Here is a 16,921-nt window from a genome sequence, read left to right on the forward strand (position 1 = left end):
ACTACTACCAAACCCATAAATGTGCTGCAACAATACATTATCCTCCAAAATCTCGAATATAGACCTTAGACCCAAATCAAAACATGTTTTTAAAATCTTATGGGAATATTTGGCAGTGCAGAGTAATGCAGACCCAAATGTATGTTGCAAGGTGTGCGCCCTTGGTCTCCTTGTGTTGTGCAGCGCAATGCTCGAGTTTGTGACATGGCTTAACCGCCTCCTGTGGATTCTATACATCTAGTGGTTGTATCGGGCATTAACGGGTCGGTCTTTTGGTGCAACGACGACCACACTTGTAACAAGTGGTATCAAAGCTTAGTCACAGGTTCAAACCCCTTGCTTGCGCTGGGGGGATTGCTGCAAGATGTGTGCTCTTGGTCTCCTTGTATTGTGCAATGCAACGCTCAGGTTCGTGACATGGCTTAACCGCTTCATGTGGATTCTATAAGTCTAGTGGTTGTATTGGGCATTAACATGTCGATCTTTTGGTGCAACGACAACCACACTTGTAATAATGTATACTGGAGCTTGTCGGGCTCATACCAAGGTATACTAGACTCATGTTGTCGAACCACAAAAACATCAATGACAACATTCTAACATGAAATTGCAAGATAAAAGTGTTAGTAGTTTAAGAGAATGGTCTTGGATAGTTATGGACAAGCTGCATAAACAATAATGTTAGCAAAAAAACAAAAAAGGAATTAAACATAGATAGAGACACCATTTGGCAGGTAGAGGCGATGTTCTACTTGCACATACATGGAAGCATAGATGTCGCTCAAGAGATGCATATGTTGATTCAAGTCCCTATAAAACACAGTTAGCTCAAAAGTCTGAAAAAATTCAAATCCTGTAGAAAACTAGGTTGTTAGCAAAGTGTAGACGTCAAATCAACAATGCAGATGTTGATTCATAGACTTGCAATATACAGTCAGTCCAGAAACCCAAAATGTTTAAAACTTGCACAAAACCATACAGTTAGTGAGAGTGGAGACGCCACTACATGAGCGAATACGCCAATTTAAGTCCTGCAACAAATAGTTAAGTTTAAAAAATTGAAAGCTTAAAATGCTGCACAAAAACAAAAATTTAGTTAGGTGGAGATGTTGCTGCAGGAGCAAAGGTGCCATTTTAGAGTCCTGCAACAAACAATTAGTTTTAAAAGCAAAATATTTCAAATTTGTTGCAAAGGCAATATGTAAGTTGAAGCATAGACGATGTTTTGCAGTGGCAGAGACACTATTTTAGAGGCGCAAATGGTGTTGCGCAATTGGGGATGCCATTCAACTACTTGTGTGTGTTAACTCACAAAAATTCAATTTTTTTGTTAGCATGTAGGGACATGGGGTCCCACCAGGCATGCTAAAAGTTAGTTAAACATGCCAAATACATAAAACAATGCAAAACACTCAAATATAACTGACTATGATACATTCCATGCTCCATGGATAGAGCTAGAAATCTCTTGTTGGATTGAATGTGGGATGCTCTCCAAGTTACAAAACAATGGAAAATGGATGAGTTTATCAAGTGGATGATAGGATTAGGCTGAAGGATTGCAATGATAATTTGACATTATGATGGTACAGTGGATGGATTGGGTGATCAAATAGACATCATGAAGACACTAAATGGAATTGATATGGAAGCAAATTAGCAACATAAAATTGTAAATGAAGTGGATGATTTGCGAAGGGAGGTGACTCCAAATTATAGTTTTTAGAATTTGAATTGGATGATTGAGATTGAAAGATGATGAAGGGTCAAGATTGAATAATAGAAAATGAGGTGGCTTGGGCTCATAGCCTTGTGATGTGTCAGAAGGTGTCAAGTCTTGGGAAGAGCTTAGCACTGGGAAGAGGGCAAGGTGTGCTCACACATGTGTGAGCACATTTTGGGAAGAAAATGGAGATGACACATGGAAACACTTTTGGCAAAGTGTAAGAGTCATAGGTTTGAGGAGGATGACATGTGGATGGAAAGGGAAAGTGTAGAGCGACTCTTATGGGGAAGAGCCTTCTCACACATGTGTGAGCAACCATGGTCAAAGATAAGGTGGAGGTGGAAAGTGATCCCTACATGCAAACTCATTTATGAGGGGGAGTCGGATGTAGACCTAGGTAGGTGGGATGAATTTAAAATTAAGGAAAATGCTAATGGTGATTAGGCTTGGGTTAATTAGACTTACTGAAGGGGATTAAAAAAAGGATTTGTAGGAATCAAGGTATTAGTTAATTAATTAACTAATTGGGCTTAGAAGAAATATTGAAGAAATTGACTAAGGTTAGGAATTAAATTGATTTTAGAAGAATGAGGGATTATATAATTAATTTGATAAATTAATTATATGGCCGAGGAGATAAAATTATTAAGTATAATTTAACTAATTTAAAGAAGAATAGTGAGCTAACATGATTTTGTGAAGAGGGATAATTAATTAAATATTAATTTAATTAATTTTAGGTGTCTACAAATGCAATTAACATAATTTGAATTTTAAACAAGTAGTTGTGCTAAATTTTAAATCTAGACCACATATTCTATCACATTTGCTAATTGAACAACCATGATTTAGTCTTCTCAACATTGACCTTTGATGATTGGATATTCCTCATATATAGTGGTAATCAACACTATACTCACCTCTTATTAATGCATTTGTGGCATTACCACCTCCATATCATCGGGCCCACTTTATTCCCTCATGCATCTCCGCAACTCCATAAGTTTATTTTTCTTCTTTTGCTACCACTTGTGGACTTTCGAAGTAACATACTTCACTTAACGTGCATCACTTTTATCTCCTCCCAGCTTTGTAGGTAAATATTTGAACCTTATTTTTTCACTCGTGGATCTGCGAAGTAGCATTTGCACTTACAACTTACACCTCGTAGCTCTGTAGGTGTATAAAAATAAGCTGATAATCAATTGCGGAATGCTAATCACTTAAGTGATTAAAATTTGCATGTGTCAAAACAACTTAACTTGCTAGAGGGTATCAGAGATCATTCGCTAGGGAAGTTTAAAACATTTTGATGTTAGGCTTAAGTAAATATTAGAGCCGGTAGATACTCAAAATCCTAACGCAAAGGGGCTAGTCAACAAATGATGTAACATGCTTAAAGTCATAACTAAGGGCTTTGCCAACTGGTTCAACAAGTCAACACAAGATTATAACAAAAAGGAAAACAAACTAAGGGTAATATATGCCTCTTTGACACTTCGGCAAAATTTAAAAAACCCTAACACATGCATAAGGGGAACTAGGAGCAAATTATGCCATATATCTTGCACAATTTTAATAGTCCTAACAAATTGTGCATTGTTTCTATGATTAAAATAAGATCATTTGCATATAGAAGCAATTTTATTACATAATTGTCCAAATGAACACCTCCACCAAAAAACTTGTCTAACCACTCCTCTAATTTGTTAATGTAGAGCCCAAATAGTGTAGGAGATAACACACATCCCTGTTTGACCCCAATATCACTCTTAAAAGATTATGAAAATTCTTGCTTGGTTCTAATTTTGGCTCCAATATCCCTATATTCTCTCCATTATTCCTACATCCTTGGAGGAGGTTTTGTCCACCTCACCCTAGTCAACATCCACTTGTCCTACATTTCCTATAACATCTCCAACCATCCTATATTCTTGGGTTTTCATCTTTGGTCAAGGTGAGCATGTTGCCACTTGGACTCTTCTCCCATCTTTTTCTCCATCTTGCATGTGTAGGAGGAACATCTTCCTCCTTTCTCTCACATTCTAACCAATCATTCTTAGCCATTTATCTGTCGAGATTCACTCTCAACCGTTAATCCTTGCCATGTAGGATTTTGCTCATGCAAAGTCTATAAAAAAGATGTATTTTTCCAGCAATTGGAGACTAGTAATCATGTTATCTTAAAGCAATCACATAACATTTTAGCAATAACAGTGTGCCTTTGGCTTAGCATAGGTTTAGCATAAGTTCATATAGCTACATATCATATTGCACTAATCCATATAGCTTGCATTTAGCACTCAAATACCACTGTTCGTTCATCTCTTGTCATCTTGAAAACAAAAATCATTGCAATTTGAGAGCAACCACATCAACAAGCAAGATCAAAGGATGATAGGACACAACGAGACACTATAGTAAAGGTTTATTGGTTTCAGTTAACTTTTTCTAATTAGCTTCTTATTCTCGTCTCACTGGTAATTTGGGATTTACTATAGGAATTTTAGAGTTTGTGGTAGCTTAGCTTAGTCTTATAGTTATTTCATTATATTCCAGGTTATATATATCCTCATATGCTACACACTCTATGATGAAGTACCATTCGGTTTCAATCGCTCCTTTACTACAAAAAAATGTAAGTTCTTTCTTCCCACTCTTCCTTGGGGGCTATCCATCTACTCGTTTCACATCTAAGATGATGAGACTCGATTTTCAACTAGGCTATCAAGACTTTAGCCTTTCCCTTGATTTCAACCCTCAAATAAGCCTTTTCATAATGCATCCACATGGGGTTGAATTCTTTGATGTAGTACATTTCTTTTCCAACTGTTATGTTTTGTCCATATGACAATCCTAAATTTTTCTAGCATCCAATTTTTTATCTCCTCGTTAGAGTTGGGGCGATCTTGCCAATCAATGCCCCATTTGGCCATCCACTTGTCATTTTGCTTCCTCCAAGTCTTCTTCATACATTTTAACTCCTCCATGACAACCATTTTGGGCTAGTGATGTTCATTCATGTTTTCAACCTTTTTTAAGTAACTTAACAAGCAAATTATCACTGAAGCCTCCATTGAGAACATCCCAATCTCAACTAAAAGGATCTCATAAGGGATCATTGATTTGACTTTGAGGCTACTAGTGATAAAATGTTTGTGAATTCTTTCTACTTGTCTCCACTTGTGGTTTGACATGATACTCCCCTAAACTTCATAACCATAGAGGACAACTAGAACAACCAATAAACTAAAAAGAGTTTTCTTGGTTTTCTAGTCACATAATTATGCTTTCCTGCACCTGTTCTGAAGGACTTAAGAAGCTCTCCATCTCCCTTGAATCTTTTTGTTCTACATGTCTTCCAACCTGAACTTAAATTGTAAGAGTCAATTTCTAAGTACTTGTACTCTTCTACAATCTCCATAAAGCTTCCCTGAAAGAAAAAAATAACTTACTATTTTTTTCACCTAAAAAAACAAGCTCATAATTTTGTTCTTATTTTTTTTTTGGTTAACTCAGGGGTATCCCCACAATTCTGCCCAGCGTCCTTGATTCGTGAGGTGAGCAGAGGTGAGACTAGTCCCCTGAGATGCACAAAGTCCCCGCAAGCCCTATGCATCGGGTTAACCCTGACAGAAAGTTGAACCCGAAATCAATGGAGAGTAAACCCACGACCCAAACCAACTCTACCACCCGTGTGAACAATTTTGTTCTTACTTGTGTTTTCTTATATCCCAACCTCTTAACAAAAGAACTTTAGAACCTTCAAATATTCTCTCAAACCATGGCCATAAGAATCTTTCCCAATTGTTTATAATTCCAGCCCTACCAGTAAAGTCACCTATTCTTGAAACTTTCCCTATGGCATAAGAAACATAAATGTCTATTCTAAGCGATGCATAAGGATCTAGACGATTTACATTGGAGCCTGAGACGCTTTGTCACCATGGCGCGTAGCGTATTTTTTAGTTACGAGTACATTTATCCATTGGATATAAAGAATCGAATATGGGAATTGGGAGGCGATAGCACCGGTGAAGAAAGAGAGGATGTCGTGTATCAGTCTCGCTCCCATTAATCGCATCTACAGTCTGCACGCTCCAACCACTTTTCATCCACATATTTCCACTGCAAATCGTCGGACTCGAAAGTGGAGGTGCCAAGTCACAAACGAGGAGACAAATCAAGATGTTAAAACTGAAGATAAAAGCAATAAGGTAGTGGATACGGTTGTTCCCGATAAACGAATCAACCGGCGAATTGGACTGGCTTCAATTTCTGCAGCAGTTGGCTTGTTTCTGTCAACTAGGGGCTGGTTTGGAGGCGTTATTCCGCTCAGTGATCTTTCTGTATCTGCTGTTCCATATGATGAGGTATACTCATCTTCGACACTAGTTCATCACAACTTTAAAATGTTTTTTTGGAACAAAATTTACACTTTGAATTTTGGCAGAAAATAGAGAAATCGTAGGAAAAACGCTTACGGGCGTCTCTTGAATGTTATTTTGGATGCCCTCTTCGGTAAATATCTATCTATCTATCTAAGAACTCGTACAGAAGTTGTCTTCTCTGACCTTACTAGTGGCCTAGTTAGTTGGAACTTGCAGAAATTGTTTCAGGTTTACCGATACCCTGGAACTGGTTTTGAACAAAGATTTTACGCGATGTTACTTGCCAAAGCATTTCTGGGTAACTTTCGTAGAATTTTGTTCCGCATTTCTAGTAATCTACTTCAATCGGAAACATGATTGGAATTGTTTTGAGTTGAGGTGAATGGAGCACTAGCTATGATTATAGCTTTACATTTGGCTTTATATTTTTTAATTTCAGCTGAAGTTTCCAAAATCCGTTTCATGTTTTTCTTTCTCTTTTTTTGGTTCACAGCCAAGCCATATGCCAATGGTTGTTTGCGACCCAACTTATAGAGGGCCAGAAGGAGAATTGTTTTAATTAAATATTTATTGCTAAGTTGTCAAATCAGAATTGGGTGTGTGTACAGTTATGCGGGTGTAATATGTCAGAGAAATTTTTTTTTGGGGCTGGATACATTCTGCGTCTATGAAAAAACTTATTAAAATCATGCATATTTGCAGCCTCAGAACACCACATGCTATGCCTTTGCTAAACAAAACTACTCTGAACATTGATGGCTTCTAGATTCAGTAGAAATTTGAAACACATTATACTACAAAAGTACACCTAAAATTGTGATGGATGCACGTAAGCCAAAACTGCTAGAATAGGTCAAGGAAAAAATGGTGGAGCATGAGCTGAAGAAAGGACAATGTGGACTACAAAAAATTGGGAGGAAGCAGATCATGGAGGAATCCACCATATAGGAGGAAGTCGAAAATGGTGTTTTTGCTCAAGAATCTCCCATCAATCTCCCAAAGATTGAGTTTGCAATTTGAAGGTGATTTATAGGGTAGCAATAAAGAAGAAAGTGAAGAATCTTTTGGTAAATCCCAAATTCTTGAGCCACTAGAATAGTGGTTTTGATGCAAATCATTCAAATATAGCAGCAGAAGGAGAAGGACACTTGGACCACTCTTGTGCTTTCAGATCTGAAAATGAAAGGGATGTTCTAATCCTAGAAATATATGAGATTGATTTTTAGAAAGACTCCGTCGATAGGCACATGCTTGTAGAAGTCAAGGGAAGTGTTGAGTTGACAAAATCAGCAACTAATGTTAAGTAGTTTGACTATCTCCTTAATTATATCTGAAGGCATGAAGGTAGTGATACTAGTAGAGATTTGATGCTTCATACTATACCATTGCAAATTTGTGGTCATCACGGAAAGCGATCTAAGGAGGGTGAAAAAGTGAAGAACACAACTTGTAGCAAAAGGCACAGAGATCCTTTCGCTCAAGGTTGTCTTCTTATAAGAGTAAGGGATCCAGGTGATTGTTTGAGGTACATAATACTGAAGTCTGAAGTGGAGTAAGTAATGGGTCTTGACAAAAGATAGCATGTGGTTAGTTCACGTGCAAGGTGCCGTCATTCCAAAATTCACAATGCAATTGACATCATTGGATCTCTCAAGAATGTGAAAAAGGATATTTTGAGGGAGATAGTTGATGGCTAAACATATGATGCTTGTAAAGCAGTGAATTCACAAGTAGTGCAGTTTCTTCTAAAAGTGATTGAAAGTTCAATTATTCAGGACCTTCCTTGGATGACAAACTTTAATGGAGCATATGAGATTGCAGCAATAACCCCTCGAGAAGCAAGAGATGATGAGAAATGTGCATCATTAAAATTTCATTTGCTAAGATATGTGGATCATTCTTGCCAAGGGGTTAAAATCTTAGAACTAGTTATCCTTGTGAGACTTGAATATCAAGTCGCACCTTGTCATGTCCCCGTTTTTCCTAAAATGGAAACTTCTAAAAATTTTAAGTTCCCACTATCTAGATATAGTAAGTTGAGGCCATAGGACACTCTGGGAAAAATAATATCAATTTAATAATTTATTTATTTTTGATGAAAATCCATATTCCTCAAACAAATAGATATTAAATTAATGTCTTCATTTGGTGGGTGTGGGTTTTTAGAAGTTTCCTTGGCATTCTTGGGCATTTTGGCAACTAGTGGCTTTGTAATGAAAGTTGCTAAAAATGAACATTTCCTTCATTTCAAATAGTGGGATTTGGGCAGCCAATTTGAATTTAATTTATTAAGAAGTTTGGGTATTTGGAGGGCATTCAGAATTTGGCTTTTAGTTTGAGCTTCAGCTTGTTTCTTCAGCGGCTGATAAATCAATGGAGAAGAAGATTGTAAAATGGGAGTTTGAAAGTTTCTTGGTGATTTAAGGACGGGAGTTAGGGGATTACTAGGGTGTTTTGAGGACGGGAGTCAAGGAATACCAAAGAAATATCTCATTCAGAGGTTATCACTGAGCTGATTAGTTTAGGATTTCTTTAGTTTGCAACTGTTTTGAGTATGATTTTGTATCTTGAGTTTGTATAAGTATATTGGCAGCATTGACACTGTGGCTTTGCTGGTTTTTCTGTGTAAACTCAAATTTTTGTCATTAATTGAGTTGCCTTGAAGTTTGGTGAGTTATTCCTGAAATCTAGTGAAGTTTGCAGTGAGTTTTCTTTCAAATTGCTTACAGTTTTGTATCAGATTTGCATGCAGATTTATTGTGTTATCTATGATAGCAAAATTTATGTATTTTCATGTAATAAATCTGAAATAATCGTTTCATATCAATTTAAAGAAGTTTCCTAAAGTGTGGGTTAAATTTGTGCAATTGGGTGCATAATTTGTGAGGTTTATTGCTGAAACTACAAAGAAATTTCAGTTTAATTTGGATAAGTCATTTTCAGAGGATTTTGGATTGATAAATTAATTCATTAAATGTCCTTTGCTGCAATTTGATTAAATTATCAAATATTTAATTTAGTACATTACAGTGGTATCGGAGCTAAGATCTTGCTAACTTGTAGGGTTCTTAGTTGCATATCATGGTAGGGTTCTACAAATCCTTTTTGAGGAGTTTGAAAAATGATGTTTTAGTTTCCAAAATTTCTAAGGGGTTTGATGAATATTAAATAAAACTTAGAGGTTATAAGGCATCCCATACATTTTACAAATTTGTAGAGCTTATAGGAAAATATATGCCTCAAGACAGATTTTCAAAACTTTTGAGGAGTACCTTTCAGAGGGCAGATTTGAAGTACCATTTAATGAGTACTTCATGAGAAGAAGCAAGGAAGAAGATAAATTAGATAAGACTGCAAATATGAAGAATCAAGAAGAGCGAATGAAAGTAGAGACAGAGGACATCATTGAGCCTATCAAGGAGGAAGAGCAGAAAATTTGAATCCAGCAGTTTGAAGGTAAAGACATTTTAATTGAAATAGATTTTTCAATAGTTTTAAATGAGCATTCACATCAAGAAAAAGTTCTCTTTGATGAAATCAATGAAAAATCATCATTATATGTTGAATGTGAAGCTTCACAATTGAGGAAGTTGTTCGAATGGATTCTAATGGTGAAGTTTGGGAACCTTTAAAAGAAATTTGATTTCAAATGATTGTGTATGGTAGAAAAATGTTAGTGTAGACCTTAGAGAAAAGGATTTACTTGTTCAAAGTGAAAAAATGTTGAATCATGCTCGCGGTGAGCCATTAATTGATCTATAGAGGAGCATTTGGGATGAATATTCTTTTCAGAGTAACATAGTGGCTAGCCCTTATTCATGGGTTTTGGGTCAGAAAAATGGAGTTGTTGAGAAATTTCTTTTGGAAAATGAGGATGAGTTTTCTGCTTGCAGCCAAAGGTAAGAAATTTTTTCAGATTTGTCACTTTCTTTACAACAAGATTCTTGTCATTTTGGAGAGCATGCAAGGGTAGATCATTTTTCAAAGTGTTCTTATATATGGGATCCTAGTAATGTTTTGAAGATTAAGTTTCAAAGAGGCATCATTATTAATTTCTCTTCCTATTGCATTCAGATTCACATGAAGTCTGTAATGCATACTAACCACATGGTGAAGGATGAATGTCCACAACTTTTAAAACATTCATGGGATCCAGGTATCATTTTTGAAGACAAAATTCTTGGTGTTACCCAAAAGGAGGTGACCAACTTGGGATGCTTAAAGCTTGGTCATGTTTATCAAAGTTGGTATCATTTTGATATTCAATATTTTGCGATTAGTTGTCCTTTTGTGTTTTGGATATCAATTTTCCCACAAAATGTAGGTTTCATGAAGAAGGCTATACTATAGAATTATAGCTTCTTGAAGGGAAGGACCTTATTTATCCTTTGGAGTTTGGAGTGAACAAAAGATTTGTGAGGAAATTTATATCACGAGTTTAAGAACAACAATGACTTATATCATCCATATTTTTGATATTCTTAGGTGAGCCTTAGTTATCATTCGTTTACCTTCAAATCAGCAAAGTAGAATGTTTAGATATGTGCTACTAGAATCATCTATGGAGTGGTTAACATGCTATCGATGGTGAACACACCAATGTTTCTTCATATTTTGAGTTGGTATTGTTATCACAGAAGCTTGCACCTTTGCTGAGCTATCAACTCAACAACCTTGTGAAACATGGAAACAACCCCGAAGTGTGGGACCTTGCGCAAGGGGGTTGAATCTCTGGAGAAGGCTGGCTTCCTTCTCAATCCAAGTGCAGGTGTTGAACCAACTCAACACTTCAAATCTTACTTCTAAACCTATCCTAACAACTTGCAGAGGAAAAGGGAAGAGAGAAATGCGAAAAATGCAAGGAGGTGATGCACCAAGATAAGAGATGTTTCTCTTCCCACCCGAAATGGCACAAAGAATCAACTGAAATACCCAGGAGATGCACAAACTTCAGTTGCATGAATGACCTTAATGCACGTATGGAGGTTAGGACTTGCTGAATGTCAAGAGGGGAGAAGGTTGCCCACAAGTCACACCCAGAAACAGGTTAACACAACATATATGTGAAAGAAAGCCACAAACATACACTTACAATGAAGGTAAGAAAACATACACAACATACATAAGTTGAAGTAAGGCAACAATGATGATTTCAACTCATTATAAGGCCAATGGCCAAACTTACAGTTGCAGAAATGCAAGATAAATACAAGTCTTCAAGAGAAGTGAAAGAGCATAGAATAGCTCAAGCCAGTAGGGAGAGAACCCTTTACAATGAGACATAACAGCCTTATATAGAAAACTGGTCGCATAGGAGAGACCATTGGTCAAGGGAGAGAAGCCTTGACCTTTGTGTGTGCAAGGAAATGTCAGTCAGGGAATGTAGGGAAGTGCATGCACCTAACATTGTGTACATGCAAGCAACCTAGCCATACCCTGAAAATGCAATCCCAAGAAGAAAGGCACTTCTAGAAGGTGGATTACTGACATTCCAAAGTCAGAGCATGCAGGCTTGACATAAGTAACCACAAATAAGCATGGCCCTATACTTCTCTTGATGGAAATCCTACAAAAATCATTAAATGCACCCCTGTAGCTCCACAAAAGATGTATAAGTCGCAAGAGTTGTTGGAGCATTAAGAGCCTTGAGTGTTGATAACGCCATCTGGAAGTGTTGCAAGCCAGAAGGAAGTTGGGAAGATTTTAGAAACACAGGTTACCGAAGTTGGGAAGACTTAGGCTTGGGATTTCGGGATTCTGGGGTTCCGAAGTTCCGGGGTTGAGGACTTAGGAACTTGGGAACCCGGGGGTTCCTAGGTTGAGGAAGAGAAGACTTAGGAACTTGGGAACCTGGGGGTTCCGGAGTTCCAACAAGACAACACTTCATACATCATGATTCCATTGTTTTCTCTTTGATCAACTGAGGCAGCGCTGGTCCATAGAACATATCTCTGATCGGTTCCCACTGATGGACCAAGGGTGTCATAAAATGACAACAGATATCAAGCTACCTATTGATAGTGATTTGCAAAGAGCACATAAAATTCAAGTTTATGCCTCATAGCTTGACTTAACAATTAATGGTGAAGAAGGAGATGGCAACACAAGAAGTATGGGAGGGTAATGCTAAGGTAATCATCTCATATCATGTGCTAAACGTTCCATATTTTTCATGTGCTTTTTCTTTTGAGTATGGAGTTTCAGAAAAGAGTAGTATTTGGTTCTTAATGCAAAGAGTGGATTTCAAGAAATTTGATAAAATGAAATTCAAAGTTTCAAAAGAGGAGTTCACAAGGTATGATGAGAACCTTAATATTAGTTTTTCTTTGAAAGAATTCAGATTTCCTTTGGTTCATGTTAGACATGTGAGGAAGGTAGAGTACATTGGGTTTGGTTTTATTGGAGTGAAGAGCCATGGAAAAGGGGATTACAAAAGATGATGGAAGATGATTTTTTCAGAATGGATGTTTCTTTGTATTTTATAATTTTCTTCCTTCCATAGAGGACATGGTATTTCCATCATGGTTTATTATGTTGATGATGTTTTGGCCACTAATATTTTAAATGAAAATGTAAAGAATGTCAAGTTTGTGCCAAAGGATTCTCCAGAGTTCATCATATTCCAACCGAAAAGGTTGTTGTTTATTTTTTTGGTATTTAGAATACCATGGAATGAATTTTTCTGCTGTATTGTTACTCTTCTTTTGTATTTTGGATCTTATAGTTCAATCCAAGAGGCTGAAAATGTCTCCTCACAGGTTGAGGTAATGTCTTCGGTTATGCATTTTCATGTTATGTATCTCAGCAATGTTAAGGTGAATGAAAGATATTTTTTCAAAAGATGTAATGGCTGTGGTATTTATTGTAAAGGCTGTTATAACAGTCCCAATAGCAGAAAGAACCAGACCTATAACATCAACAAATGTTTTAGAAGTCTTAAATTCGAGTTGCCAAATGACAATGCACTTCTAGCTAGAAATCCAAAATACTATTTGCCTTGCAACCGGGATTGTTTTGGAAGTGTCTCAAGGTGGAAGCTATCAAGCACATCAGTAGGTTTTCTATAGAACATGTCATAAAATTATTTTCTACTTTCATGTTGAAAATTTAATGTGGAGATCAGATTGTGCTTGTGGAAGGATTCAGAAAGTGCATACTCTTCCGTAAGAAGGGCCTTTGTGTTACAAAATCAATTTTCAGAGTGGACGGAGCATGAGATGCTATTTGATGATACCATTTTCTGTCTCTTATATGTGCCATTAGTGTTCCAAACCTGCTCCTAAATATGCATCAAGCATTCTTCAAACTGTGGCCAAGTTCAAAGCAGTTTGTGTTGTTTCCTGTAGGGAGTATCTCCTCAACTCCAAGGCAAAAGAGGTGATTGTTTCCAAGTTTGGTATTCACTTTATTGAAGGTTTTACTTTTTGTTTAACCTTCCAATATGCTGCAGTAAACAAATTTCTTACTTTAAGAAAGATTGCAAGAGCATCTTGTCTAGTTTCCTTGGTGACATTACATAAATACAGATTTGGAAAGAAGTTGAAAAGAGGGGGTTATTGTTTAAAAACGATGCAAGGCATACTACAAAACCACAGGAAATATGGAGTAATATTTTGCATATTGAATATCATCTTCACAATATTATAAAGCACAGGTACACTTTTTCAGGATGCTTGAAAAGAAGATGCAACATTTCACAGAATATGCAGTTTTTCATGACAGATCGTTTTGGCATTAGGATTTCAAAGCATCATTATTACAATTGCTTAAGGACAAGCGATTTTGGGAAGGGAGGACTTGTCATGTCCCCTTTTTCAAACAATGGAAACTTACTAAAGATATTAAGTTCCCATTGTCTAGAAGTAAGTTGAGGCCTTTGGACAATTTGGAAAAATAATATTAATTTAATAATTTATTTGTTTTGATGAAAATCCACATTCCTCAAACAAATAGATATTAAATTAATGTCCTTACTTTGTGGGTGTGGGTTTTTTAGAAATTTCCTTGGCATCCTTGGGCAATTTTGGCAACTAGTGGCTTTGTAATGAAAGTTTATAAAAATGGACATATCCTTTTCACGAAAGTTTCCTTCATTTCAAATAGTGGGATTTGGGCACCCAATTTGAATTTAATAATTAAGAAATTTGGGCATTTATAATTCGGCTTTTAGTTTGAGCTTCAACTTGTTTCTTCAGTGGCTAATAAACTAGTGGGGAAGGATATTGTGGAACGGGAGTTTGAAAGTTTCTAGGTTATCTAAGGATGGGAGTCGGATTACCAAGTTCTGAGGACGGGAGTCAAGGTATCATTCATATCTTATCACTCAGTTGATTAGTTTAGTACTTCTTTAGTTTGCAGCTGTTTTGAGTATGATTTTGTATCTTGAGTTTGTATAAGTCTATTGGCAGCATTGAGGCCGTGGCTTTTGTCGGTTGAAAATTTTGTACACTTGGGGAAATATACAAAATTGTGGTTTCAACCACAGCACACGAGTAAAAACTCTCCTAATTAAGGGAAGGCTCCCCCTATCTAACTAAAACTGAAATAAAAACAGGATGGTATAACAGTTTTCCTTCTTTCTTCAAGAAAGACAATATCCTTTTCTCTTCACAGAAAAGGATAGCGATTGAATATGAATAGTAATAACCACTTTTAAGTAAAATGAGAGAAAGGAAATGAAGTTTCCTGAAAGCGCAAAGACTTACGTCACTTCCTTCGGGACGGGACAACAATATCAAGCTCAAAGACTTGACTATTGGAAGTCCTATCTACCCTTTGCTATACTAAATTTTACAATGAATAAAAGACAATAGCTCAAAGACTGGAATGATTTATTCTTTTAACACAAAGACAAGAATTAATGTAAGCTCAAAGACTTGCTGCTATTTCTTATCAAACAATAATTTTTTCTCAAGAATAGACGCAAGCTCAAAGACTTGCTGCTCCTTCTAGAGAATTTCCTATTTTAATTAATCTTCTCTACTTGCAGCTCAAAGACTTCAAATCAGATTGGACTAAGCTCCTTTAGAAACACTTTGCATAGAAGAAATAAAAAGATTCAAACTCAAACATGTACCTCAAAGACTCAAAACTTGAGTAATCCTTCTTTACTATTCTTCAAAACCTTCAATTCACATACATAAGCTCAAAGACTTCTTGCTGTAAATTTGGCAGGGTTTTTGCTTGCTTTCCCAAAAGATCCAGATTACAAAGGACCCTCTCTTCTATTTATAGGAGAGGAGCCTTGAGAAAAAGGTGGGAGGATCCTAACTAACTTGAGAAATTCCCTCAACCACCAAGACCTATTCAACAACTAATTATGACTTCATTAACTAACTAAGACTTATTCCAACTACAGTCCTAATCGGACACAACTTGTAGTTGCCTTACAAGTAATTACAAAAATGCAAGTGATGACAACTTGCAATTACAAAAATGCAAGTGATGACAACTTGCCGAAAGGGAAACTACAATTCTGAAATTACAGTTTTAAAATTTTACAACAAGTGTTAAAAACACTTAAGTTGCAACTCTTGAAGATATGAACAATTCGAACTTTTGAATAACTTTCTGCAATTCATCAGGATCTGGTTCATGAGTGTTCATCGCCACCACCCTAGTTTTTACGATGACATCATGGCATTGGCATAGCGTCGAATTGCCCTTTTCCAATGCTGACCGGATTTCCTGCAACTCAGTTTGATACTTAATCAATATTTGAATGGAAGCGACTGAGAATTGCTCACTTCTCCATTCATCATGAATCTTGAGTTGCAGATCTGCAAGAACTTCTTCCTCGGGCAGCAGCTCATCATTCTGATTTAAAATGTCGCAGGATGCCTTTTTACAATGGGAGGTAACATCTTGAAAGACTGCTTCACGCAACTTTAAGGTTTCATCAATTTCTTCAATGAGTGATTTGAGAACAAGAGATTTGTTCTCCAGAAGTTCCTCATATTCAATGTACGTGACTCTGGAAGAAATTACGTCATGCACCTGAAGAACGCCCAACTGATGTTGAGGCATCTTTCGCCAAGAAACTAAATTTCCCTCAACCTTCTCCAAATTTAGTTTGAAAGCACCCGAGATTTGATTCAACTTATCTTCAATGATCTCCAATTTAACCATTGTTTCAAATACCTATCTTATGACTTGTGAACATAAGTCATGTAGTTGATCAACCTAGGTGTCTAAGGCCTGAAACTTTTGGGCGGCTCTCTCGATACCTTGGATTTTTTCGCTAACCCTGGAAGAAATAGTTACTTGGCCTTCTCCACTTGAAGGTTGAGTAATACTTTGGATGGCTGCCATAAGTCTTTGATTCTCTACTTCCAGTTGATCTTTCTTGGTCAACACCTCATCATACCGTTGTACCAATGTAGCCACTGTTTGTTGAGCATCATGCTTGACAACCTCATGAGTCTGCTTACCCAGTTGAACCTTGGTGATCCGATAATCAGCTGCTTGCATTTCTTCAACTGGTTTATCTGATATTGGTTCAGCAATTTCTGCCACTCTCATCCGATTTTCATCAACGGTCACCCTTGAAACTATCTTTGCCCTCTTAACAGCTTTAGGTTTTGATTGTTTCAATTGTTGGTAGTCAAAGGGATCAGGTGAGATCACCTGCTTCTTCCTCTTTGCAGTGAAGGAACTGAGCCATGGAGGTAAAGCCATTAACTCTGATTCTGGGATAGAGGGAGAAGCAGTTTCTGTTTGAATAACTGTGGTGACCTTGGGAGAAGTGTCCATCTGGATAGCCACCATAGTCTGCTAAGTGACGACAAGATGTGATGAAGATGTC

General features: G+C 36.8%; 1 protein-coding gene across 1 annotated transcript in view; it reads left to right on the forward strand.

The window, feature by feature from the left end:
* Positions 1–5,628: 5,628 nt before the first annotated feature.
* LOC131071473 (thioredoxin-like protein HCF164, chloroplastic) overlaps positions 5,629–16,921 on the forward strand; it is a 32,964-nt gene continuing 21,671 nt past the window's right edge. The window contains exon 1 of the mRNA XM_058007347.2: positions 5,629–6,099. Coding sequence (XP_057863330.2) covers positions 5,776–6,099 — 324 coding nt within the window. The 5' untranslated portion in view covers positions 5,629–5,775. The remainder of the gene's footprint in view (positions 6,100–16,921) is intronic.

The sequence above is a fragment of the Cryptomeria japonica genome, chromosome 6 (genome assembly GCF_030272615.1).
Source record: "Cryptomeria japonica chromosome 6, Sugi_1.0, whole genome shotgun sequence".
NCBI classification, from domain to species: Eukaryota; Viridiplantae; Streptophyta; class Pinopsida; order Cupressales; family Cupressaceae; genus Cryptomeria; species Cryptomeria japonica.